This window comes from Azolla caroliniana, unplaced genomic scaffold (assembly GCF_043228905.1).
Source record: "Azolla caroliniana isolate FFs.n. ecotype wild unplaced genomic scaffold, voAzoCaro1.0.p SCAF_11, whole genome shotgun sequence".
NCBI lineage: Eukaryota > Viridiplantae > Streptophyta > Polypodiopsida > Salviniales > Salviniaceae > Azolla > Azolla caroliniana.
The window spans coordinates 19,953,778-19,965,189 of NW_028230446.1; the positions used below are offsets into that span (position 1 = coordinate 19,953,778).

At 42.2% G+C, this 11,412-nt stretch overlaps 1 protein-coding gene across 2 annotated transcripts; it reads right to left on the reverse strand.

Moving 5' to 3' along the window:
* Nucleotides 1–6,371: 6,371 nt before the first annotated feature.
* Nucleotides 6,372–10,986, reverse strand: LOC147858388 (uncharacterized). 2 transcript variants are annotated; one of them, XM_087327347.1, is made up of 3 exons: nt 10,553–10,986; nt 10,023–10,296; nt 6,372–9,887 (listed from the first exon to the last, which is right to left on the reverse strand). In XM_087327347.1, exons 1-3 carry the CDS (start codon nt 10,607–10,609, stop codon nt 6,994–6,996), a joined length of 3,225 nt encoding a protein of 1,074 aa, XP_087183473.1. In that variant the 5' UTR covers nt 10,610–10,986; the 3' UTR covers nt 6,372–6,993. The 2 variants fall into 2 exon arrangements, with proteins under 2 accessions (XP_087183473.1, XP_087183472.1); XM_087327346.1 differs by having other exon boundaries at nt 10,023–10,299.
* Between the last annotated feature and the right edge of the window lie 426 nt (nt 10,987–11,412).

The following is an 11,412-nucleotide window of genomic DNA, read 5'->3' on the forward strand; positions in this document are numbered from 1 at the left end:
TGATGATGACCTAGTTGCCCTCACATTTAATGGTATTAGGGAAGATAATAATTGGAAGACATTCACAATCTTTGTGTAAGGGACTCATTATCAGATTTTGAACGCCTCACTTCTCTCGTGGTCACTGGGGAGTTCAACCATTGAGTCAACAAAACCAGAAGGGAGCCATGACCAACTCTTTTATGTAGGAAAATGAGGAAGAGGTAAAAGCTATGGAGGTGGGCCAAGAGGAAGAGGTAGAAGCAACAACCAACAAGGGAGCCAAAGCAATCAAGGAACCAAAGAAAACCAAAGAAAACCAAGATGAAGGAAAATCCTCAAGAGGAAGAGGTAGAGGAATAAGTGTAAAGAATCTAGTGTGATTCTATGTTGCGGAATAGATTAGAGGTGTGTGTTATGTGTGTGTGAAAGAGGAGAGAGGAGAGACATGAGATAGAAGATATGAAAATAGAATACTGAAGATCTATATATATTGAGAGGGAGTAGAGAATAGCAAGTACAAAGATAATAGCATTACATGGAAGATTAATCTGACCCTTACAAAGTAGGAGGATGGTGCTTTTATATGGTCACCCTCTCACTAAACCATTCACTCACTCTCTAACAACTATAGAAGCTCATGTGTCATGGGGAATGTGCAAACTCATTAGCTATATGTCATAAAATATGATTCTATGACACATAATTAATGTTAGAAACTAGTGGTGACCTTTAACCTTTGAGTGTAGATACATTCTCAAAAAATATCTGTTCGCACACTAGACTTAGGTTGAGTTTGATTCTCAACAGGAAGATATGGAGGCAAAGGCTACTCCAATGCAAATAGATACTTCAATTGTGGGAAGCAAGGACATTATGCCAAAGATTGTTGGCAAGACCAATGTGGCAACTATTTCAAAGGTCATGGTAACTATGTTAACTCAACCAATTTAGAAAATGAATTTTTTTTAGCTATGAAGCATAATAGTCAAGGTCAACCACATGATGAGGTGTGGTGTAACCACATGTTTAGTAAAGAAGAGTACTTCAGCAATCTTCAAGAACCCAAGAAAAGAGGTCTTTTGGAGACAGGAGACAACACACAACATGAGATAAAAGAATTAGGAGATGTGAAGCTTGACGGCAACCACAAAGCGAAGAGTTTATGTGAGGTATTGCATGTTCCTACTATTACAAAGAACTTAATCTATGTTGGGCAAATGGTTGAAAGGGGATATCAGGTGAAGTTCAACCATCAAAGGATGCTTTATTGAGGATCCGAGGAATGGTTATGGGTTGATAGCCAAAGGAAAGAAGGAAGGATGTTCACTCTTGACATTGCCAAAGGACAAAGCAAGAAGGCAATGTTCATCACTTATGGGGACAAGAGGATTGGAGACTTGGATTTGTGGCACAAAAAGTGTGGCCACATTAATATTCAAAGATTGAAAGACATGGACGAGTTGATGCAAACACTATCATATTCTAAATGTCACTTGAACGCATTTAATTAATCACACTCCTCGTGTAATTCAAAATTACAAAATCCCACATGAAATGTTATTCCACAAAAATTCTTCATACTTCCATCTCCATGTTTTGGACTAACTTTGGTATGCCCACACCAATAACATAAACAAATGTTCCCCTGGTGGTCAACAATATGCTTCAATTCTTGGATATACTCTAAAAAAGAAAGGTTGATGGATCTATGATCTTGACATTCAACAAGTATTCCTCTCTCAAGATATTAAATTTGAATATACACTGTTCGCTTTTCCTATAAGGCATCCTCTCCTACACCTCTAACTTTGCTTATTGGGGTTCAACCAACTTTGGATTGATCATTGGCATGGGAGACAATACTTGATGTTTCCATACTAGGTCCACCCATTACTTTATTAGTGCACTCTCTTGGTGATCAGGAACTTTCATCTCTTGTACTTGGTTGTGGTAAATGGTAAAAGAAGACACCTTCTAGTCTGCAGAATTGTCCATCATACAACTCGAGTATCCCCCTCCATGTTCTACACCCACCATTGGTTCTAGCAATCACTAGGTATCCTTTGCTTGATTTTGTATCTTGTCAATCTTTTTCTGGTACAAGCAACAAATTATTTAATGAAAATTACATTTAACTTTTGAGGCTCATCTTTATCGGTTTGCATCACATGCATAAAAAATGCATGCAATCACACATAAAGAGATTGATGCTCTCAAAGGCAATGAAAATTGGACTATAAATTCTCCTAGAGAGAAAGATCATGAGAACCAAATAGGTCCATCAAGCACTACAAGGCTTGATTTGTAGTTCATGGGGACACTCAAGTAGGGCTTGACTACACTGAGACCTTGGCTCCTATTGCTATAATGTCACAATATTCTTAGTGGTGGTTGTCATTAAAATTTGGGAGTTGTGTCAATGGGCATAAATAATGTATTTCTACATGGTGTTATCCATGAAGAAGGCTATATGCGACCTTTGGCAGGTTTTTCACCCAACAATCCCCACAATGTTTGCCACTTCGTAAATATTTATTTGGCTTTCATGAATCACCCGACAATTGTTTCTCAATGCGTGCAACTGCTTTGAGATCTTATGGTTTTCCTCAATCTCATGTTTATCACATGTTATTCACTTAATAAGAAAGGAGATATTTTGTTGCCCATTCTTATTTATGTTGATGACTTGATTCTTGTTGAGAATAATAATGTTGCAGAGTCCTCTTCTTCTTTTTTTATAAAAGATTTTCTTCAATAGTATTAAGAACAAAACGTCTGAAGGCTACAATTTGAACCTAGCTACCAAGGATGTTACAACTTTTCCTATACAATGATGTAAAATACAAGGATGTTTACATTTGTTGATATTCAAGAAAGAGTCCATGGAAGTCGATATTGCCATTGAGGCTCTTGAGTTGACATTGTAAACAAGGGCACCTTTTTCCATAAGTGAAGAAGTTTTTTCCTTTTCTTGTTCACAGTATCTGGGGAACCTGCATATTGTCATATTAACCACGGACTACTGCTAGCAAGTTCTCCCATATCTCAAACAGCACATCTGAGAGATGAATGTCTACCCCATCATAAAGTCGGTTACATCGATATTTCCATAATGCCCATAATGTTATTGTGGTCATAGCTTTCCAAATTTGGACAGATCGCACCTGCTTGTGAGGTTGTTGGAAGGGACTAACTAATATCAATCTTCTATTATGTATTGTCATTGCCTCATGAACATCATTTGCCTCATACGACATCAAGCCGGAATGTAATACTCCCCACATCCTTGATTCCCATGAGAATAGGAAACCTACATTGATTGTTAAGAATAAAGACATGACTTTCTTCCATACTTGTTGATGTTGTAGAGTTCTCTTTCAAAAAGTATCTCAATGTTTATTTCAACCTTAAGTATCTTGGTCGTTTGGTCTACCTTACTATTACCAAACTTTGATATATGCTATGAAGTATATGTCCCTTTACAATTATGTAGTCTCCACAATCCCAACAATAGGATGAAACCTTCCCAACCAAGGTTTCATTCTTCAATTTGATAGTGATCTATCAATTCTACTTATGTGAATCTAACTAGGCATCTTTCCCTCTCACTCAACAACCTTTGACTAGGTATTTATATATTTGGGGAATTCCCCAATTTCCTAACACACTAAGAAGAAATAAATAGTTTCTCGATCATCATTTGAATCTTAATATTGTGAAATGTCTACAAGTCCATGTGAACTTAAATGGCTCAATTTGTTTCTATTTTCTCTTGGTATTCATCATAATTAACCAATAAAACTGTATACTAGCATCTAGTTAGCCCACCACCTAACATCAAATTTTATCTTTTACAAAAGGACAAAACATGTCGAGGTTGATTGTCTCTTTGTTCGTGACCAACTACTAGCAAACCTCATTTGCATTTGCGATGTCCATACTTTGCGACAAGCAGTTGGCATCCGAACCAAGGCCTTGGGACTTCACCAATTTACACACCTGTATAGCGAATCAAGGCATTTAGAATCTACACTCATCAACTTGAGGGTGAGTATTAACTACCAAATTTTATTGTTAGGAGTTAGGACTAACAAATGTTAATAATAGTAACCAAAATCCAATCAGCTAATAATGTATAGTATAAAGGCGAATCTTAGACTTTTTAAAATAGAGATCTCACTTCACCCACTTAGATATATCTATATCTAATCACTTTAACATCCCATGAGTTAGAGCTCTCTTAGTACATCAACGCTTTACCATAATGCGTCAAAGCTCTACTAAGGAAATCAATATAGTCCCATGTTGGGTGGTTGTTTTGCATTGTTCAATGGCTTCTATGATGGAAATGCTACTTTAATCTTTTCAGCAAAAGTTTTTATCTTCCTTGGTGTGGTTTCAATTTAGGATGTTGATTTGTCATCATCTTCTTATGAACCCGAACTACTCTTGAGAAGAAATACTTCATAATTTTGTGGACTTAAATCATGAAGTTTAGTTTGAGATTGAGACTTCAATGCGCTAGCTTCCACTCTAATCTTCCTTATCCTTATTCAGGTCCTAAGAAGTCCAATAGCATGTTTCTCCTTTACTAAGTAATTTCATAGCGGTGAGAAGCTTTCATGTATTGCTTATTTCATTTACTCACTAAGCTTTGAACCAATGTTCTTCTTCTTCTCATTCTTGGGCCATTAAAGATTTTTCTCTCACCCATTCTATTACACATCATACTAATGATAAACAATAGAATAAGAGAGTAGGAGAATAATAGATTAAGGGTGCTTTACCATACCAACCATCCCCGACTGAAGGACATGAGATGAACATAAAATATCATTGGTGTCTAGCCATACCACCAAATATTACCTTATGTTATACCTAGGATGGTGAATAAGGGATCTGATTGAAGAGTTTTTAACAACACTAATGGAGTCTCAACAACGTCTCAAGATGTCGTAATGAAGAGGGTAGCTAGTCCTCTTTATATAGCTAGCTCAACACCTAAGGCTCCTAAACAACAACATCTTCCCATGTGACATAGATCCGTACGGGTTCGTCTCAATTCCTAGGATAACCAATTTCACGACTATCCTACCCTTAATCCATTAAAGCTCGTTGTAGAGTTATGCCAATAAACACATTCCACCATATCTTTATTAATCTAGTGTGTTTTCTCATTGCTCAATTAATAATTTGTCTCATCAAATCGACAAGTGTAACTATAAGTTATATTTTGTTTGTACTCTAACATCAATTATTTGAAGGATATAATATCATTGACTTCATTTCTAATTTATTCACATCATCCTTTTCATTGTGATTACACACTTCCTTGGGCCAAAAAATAGTTACTTATTCAGAACAACTCTGCCCACTCTTGGTCATTCTAAGAATTAGATCATCAAACAATCCATCAAAAGATATTGGATCATTATACTTCATTACCAGGTTGTAGTATTGTGTTAGTAAGACCATCATAAGGATGAGAAAAATACTAGGTCGTGGCCTATAGTGTTATTGCCAAACTTTGCTAGTTTAAAGTAAAGGGTCAATGTTCAATTCACGAACAAAGAGTGTTATATACCAACTAATGCCAATCACGCTCTTTCCCTAGTCACACTTACAAGTTTAGACTCATTAGCCACAATCCCATATCCAATGCTTGCCTTATTTCACTCTTATATCGAAGCTTCCAAATATGCTAGAGGATACTCCCCCGATGATGTGCAAAGAGCAACATAATGTTGTTTTGGACAAATATACATATTTGGGTGGGTAAGTGTGTGTGTGTGTGTTTGTGTGTTGCAACTTTATGCCCTCCCCTTCGCATGCCAACACTTTAAGAATTAGGTGGGATCCTAATGCCAATTAAGTATCTTCATCTTAGGTAAACCATCATCAATAAGTAATGCGTTGATGTAGCAACAACCTATTCCTTAAGAGCAACATATCTAGAGAGTCTAACTCCATGTCTCTTTCCAAGTTCTTTCCATATTATGCATTATTACCTCAAGTTTTCCAACATCATTCTTTGTTACGAAGCTTCCTTAATTTCTTCCTTTTTTCTGTTTCATGACATCATCAAAACTCCTTTACTCAACATCATTCTTTGAGAACAAAGTGGTGAAAATCTCTATCTATGGGCTAGATCTTCGTTTTCGTAAACTTTTCAAAACCTTATTACTTCTATTGAACCTTCTTGTCATTTATTAGTGGCACACTCTAAGGGGGCAACAAATGCTTGTCCCAGGATTTGGAACTTGAAATTAGAGAATCGAGATCATGGTGGCATTTGAAGCTAAAATCTTGTGATGTTACAAAGCAAATTCAGTCCATCACTCAATACTCTCTAGGTCTCATGAGTTACATGCTCCAACGTGCACATGCAGGAAAGAAAGGATGCGATCGATATATGCTACATACATGTAAGTGTTGCAAAAAATTCAAGGTAGGCCTGACTTGGACCATGTAAGATTGGAACCCAATCACGCAGAGCTCCCCGCGCCCGTTCATTGGTTCGGGAACAATTGAGCTACTGCAATGAGAGGAGAGGAGTGGTTGCAGGTATCACATGAACACAACAACAACAACAACAACAACAACACTTACACACACAAAAAACACTATGTTTTTGAGGGAGGGGGATCCGCAGTGGTTGGTCATAATGAAAACAAAACAACAGCAGCGTCCCTTCTTGCCAGCGTGGACACCACGTGTCGTCCCTGCGGTCCAGTGTGGACGCCACGGGTCATCCTGCCACGTGTCGTTCCAATTGTTTAGGAGACGTGTGAAGAGAAGCCGGAGAGACGAAGTACATATGTATGTAAACCGAAATTCGAGAAAAATAAAGAAATGAGAAAATTGCTTGCTATCATCCTATCTAGTTAAGCACAGGTGATTAGATTAATCTTCTTACTGATGATTCGGAACCGAACCAGGACTAGGATTAGGGCTTAGAGCTTATGGATTCAGGGCTTAGGGTTTACGGCCTAGAGCTTCTGGATTTAGAGTTTAGGGTTTAGGGTTAGGGTTAGAATGATCGTTACTCGTTACCATCTGCTTCAGACACTGGCGTTTGGCGGCTGCTGATGAGGTGCAGAGAAACTCGTGATCTGACGACAGATCGGACGCTGTCGTCTCTTCCAATACTACTGCATAATCCCTCCTCCTCCGCCTTCTAATCCTGGAGCCATAATAATTACCTTCGCGGGTGTCGTCGTCATCTGCATCAGACACTGCGGCGGTGGAATCATCTAAATTGGTTTCAGTTTTTATATTCACTTCAACGCCGAACAGCCGCAGCTGTGTCGGAATCATCACGCCGTCTCCACGGCGATGATGATGATGATCGACATCACCGTCCTTGACGACATGATGATGATCCATACATGTCGACGATCCGGGAGTGGGGTTTTCATGCAACAGCTTCAGATCAGTATCACTACAGTCGTGATCACCATCTTGATTAGGCTCCATCAGTTCCTGCTGCGGCTCCGCCAGTCGAGCCGCAGCATAATCAGGCGTACAATTTGATGCGTCGATCCTCCCATGATCGAGCCGCAGAGACAGGCATGGCGGAGGAGCTGTCATGTCGGATTGCGTCGTCTGCTTCAATCGGATGCACTGAGCAACCGCCACTGCAGGAGGAGGCGGTGCTGTGTTCATCCCATGATCCCTAGCCCCACCGATTCCGCCATTGGGCCGGAGATTGCGAGGCATGATACGTTGGTTGGGAGTACTATGATCTTCTGCAGGATTCATAGTGACCTCTGAGCTCGAGCGGCTTTGCATCATGTGGTGGAGGTTGTGGATAACTGCCGTAGCCCGGGCCTGCTGTGGCTCTCGAAATAGGCGATGCTCAAGCTCCATAGTCAGAGATGGAGGAGGAGGAGGAGGAGCTCTGTGCAGAAGGTTATTCTGTCTCATGAGATGATGGTGGCGAAAGATGTCCGCACAAGATCCAGCAGCTTGAATAGGATCCGCTGCGCCGCCATGGCTGCAGGAGGAGGAGGAGGAGGAGGAAATATTGAGTAGCGAGAGCTCTTGTGGCGGCCTCCTCATGCAGCTGATAAACAGCTTGGACGAAGACAATGCAGGTAAATTCAGTATTGCAGCATCGGAGGAGGAGGAGGAGAAGGAGGAGGAGGATCTGAGCGGAGGCGCCGCCACATGATCTAGTAGCGGCGGCGGCGGAGTGGCGGATTTCTCAAAGGACACCACATCTCCTGCTTCCAGCTTCTTCTCTTTGACGAAGCCACTCCAGCCTTTGGTGAAGACGTAGCTCTGGCTGCTGCCCCAGTAGGAGTAGCGGAACCTCCACGTCTTGCCCTTGGCGTCCTCCAGGCAGAGCATCAGCCCCTTCTCGTTGGCGGAGCTGTCCAGCGGGAAGCAGCGCTCCGCGTGCTGCTTGGGGATCACCAGGCGGTTCAACTTCCCCACGTCGCTCGGGGTCAGGCATTTCTGGAACAGATGCTCTCGAGGAGCGGCGGCGGCGGCGGCGGAAGCAACCACCATAACCGCCGGTGGCGTAAGCTGATGATTATTGGCTGTGGGGATGATGCTAGAATTATTAAGGTAATGAGCGCCGCCGCCGCCAAATATGAGGCTACTACTACTACCACACAACAGACTCGCTTCTCCTCCTCCTCCTCCTCCTCCTCCTCCTCCTCCGCCTGCCTTCATCTGATGATTCATCATCACAACGCCACCGCTCTTCTGCCCCCCCACCATATAATCCATCGCCTGCTGCCTCTGCTGCTGGTAATCGATAAACCGAGATTTGTGCACCGCCGCTAGGCTGCTGATGTGCTGCCTCACCTGATCCAGCTCCTCCTCGTAGGTATGGCGCCTCAGCATATCCACCACTTGCTCTCGGCTGTGGCTACGCAGCAGCACCTCCTCCATGGCCGCATCCTGGCCCGATGCTGCCTTGAAGTTAGTGACCGCATCCTTGCCACGGAACTTGAGGGCCGCACGGTCGTAGGCTCGCGCGGCCGCATCCTCCTGGTTGAATGTCCCGAGCCAAACCCGGTGGTTCTTGTCGTAGATCTGCGCGCCCCACCGCCCGTTCGGCTGCGGGACCACCCCTTTGTACTGCGTCGACAGCTTCACCACGCCGATGCCCGCCATACCATTACCATTACAGGTACCGGCATGGCCGCTCATCCTCCCGCCGCCGCCCGTACCATGGCCATCATCACTGATGATATTGTAGAATGCATTCGCCCACTGGTGTTGCCCGCCTGTTGCCCCATAATTAGCAGCCATCCCAGTGCTACAGTTGCTGCTAATTACCATCTCGCTGCTACTAACCCCAATCACCCTCTCTAATTCTTTCATGCTACTCGTGGCCCCGGCATGGTCCGCCAGATTAGTGCTAAACCCACTATTCACTCTGTCTAATCCACTCACCTGATCAGATTGATCATCCATATGATTCCACTCCGATCCTATATTAAGCAGGCTGCTGCTGTTACCATGAGGAGGAGGAGGAGGAGGAGGATTATTATTAAACACGCTATTAATGCCGCCAGTATTGGATGACCTTGCAGCTCTAGTCTGCTGCAAATCAGAGTTAGTTTCCCCTGCTAGTTGCTTGTGATTAGGGAAACTCAAGGAGCCAGAATCGGAGCTGTTATGCGGCTTAGTCGGGTTATTATTAGACTGCTGCTCTGCAGATGATGGATTAGCTACTGATCTACTGCCGTCTTCTTCTTCTTCTTCTTCTTTTTCTTGGGTTGGATTAATCCGACTAGTAATTACAGGCTGGATGAAATCAGTACTCTTCTTGTTATGATTAATACTGCTGCTATTGGTATTCACAATCTCAGGCAAGAAATTGATTGTGGCGATGGCAGCGCCATATTGATGATCCACACTCATCATCACCAGCTCCGAAGAATTATCTGCAGAGAGAGACAGAGAAGCAGATTTTAGAAACAAAACGCCTGTCAAGAATTAAATGATGAAGACACCTGCAAGTTTTACAGGGTTTAGGACATCCATCATAATGAGGAGGAGGAAGTAGGCTCAGTACTTACTTGAGGAGAAACTAGCTGCAGAGGAATGAGCTGCCCCCTCGCATGAATCTACAGAGCAGCTCTCATTGGTATTATATTGAAGCTCGCCATAGCCATCGCCGGCATCATTATCATCATCATCATCATCATGCGATGCTCTTACAAGTGCTGATTTAGGACGATCAGTTGATAACAAGGTGAATCCCCATGATCTCTTCCGATCTTCTGCATCACCATCATCAAAGCTAACTGTAGCGGTACTTATAGCAGTGATCCTTCCATTCGCCTCCTCTTCCTGCTGAGCAATCCAATCCAATGTTTATTTTTAGTTGTTGAGATTAAACCGTAAGAAAGAAGGAGGCATTCTCCTCTTTTCTTTGAATCTTTTTTTGTTTGGTTTTTAAGACTTCTTTATGAGCCAACTGTTTGTAACACCTCTAAAATATGGCGACAAGAATGGCGGATTGAGCAGATGATTTTAATTATGAAGAGAAAAGGAGGGGCGTGTGTGGACCATAACATAAAAAGGTTTAGGGATTCATGCAGCCTACCATTGTGAGGAGGGTGTGCGGCTGCGGCTGCGGCTGCTGCATCTGCATGGTGGGCATTCTTGGCAGGACCGATCCTTTCTTTCTTTAGTGATGGATGAAAAAGAAGAAGAAAAAAAGGGCTAATTGAAAGAAAAAAAAAAAAATAGGAAAGGAAAGGGAGGAGAAGGAAGAATGAATGAATGAGAGGGAGGGGAAGAATGGAAGGAAAGGAAAAAAGGAGATTGGATTTGGATTGGATTGGAATTATTAGTTTAGGATTGGATTTGGAGGCTGTCTGTGGTTTTTGAGGAGGAGAAAGAGTTGTATGTGTCCACTGAACTCATTCCCATTAATATATATACATATATCATATGTATGTATTTCAGTTCATTTAAAGAAGCAGAAAGAAGCAGGAGGAGGAGACACAGGCGATTTCCTTCTCTCTCTCTCTCTCTCTCTCTCTCTCTCTCTCTCTCTCTCTCTCTCTCTCTCTCTCTCTGCCCCTTTTTCCTGCTCTTGGCTCGTGTTCTTTTACGTTGGATTGTGTCGTAAAGCGTGGAAAGCCGCAAAGTGAAAAAGAAAAATCAATGGAATGGATGGATAGATTTGATGATGCAGAATACTACATTACATATGTATGTATGTCCCCTTCCTCCCCTCCTCATGTGCCTCGGCCAATTATGTAAATAATTCTCCAAACTATTCATTTTCCCACTCCTATCCATCCATCCATGGATCGATGTATCTAGATTCTATCTATAATTAGCTCTTTCTTACTACCCACACACCAAGCTCCTATTAGCCACACATCCTCCACACATGAATGAATGAGTGAGTGAGTGTGTACATAATATATCTACGGATCCACACCCCCCCCCCCC

Bases quoted from the DNA above. Each gene is read 5' to 3' on its own strand.
- LOC147858388 (XM_087327346.1), bottom strand. From the start codon at position 10,609: ATGCCCACCATGCAGATGCAGCAGCCGCAGCCGCAGCCGCACACCCTC. The intron at 10,300-10,552 runs GTAGGCTGCATG...TGGATTGCTCAG, and splicing joins CGCACACCCTCCTCACAATG to CAGGAAGAGGAGGCGAATGG. The intron at 9,888-10,022 runs GTAAGTACTGAG...CTCTCTCTGCAG, and splicing joins TGCAGCTAGTTTCTCCTCAA to ATAATTCTTCGGAGCTGGTG.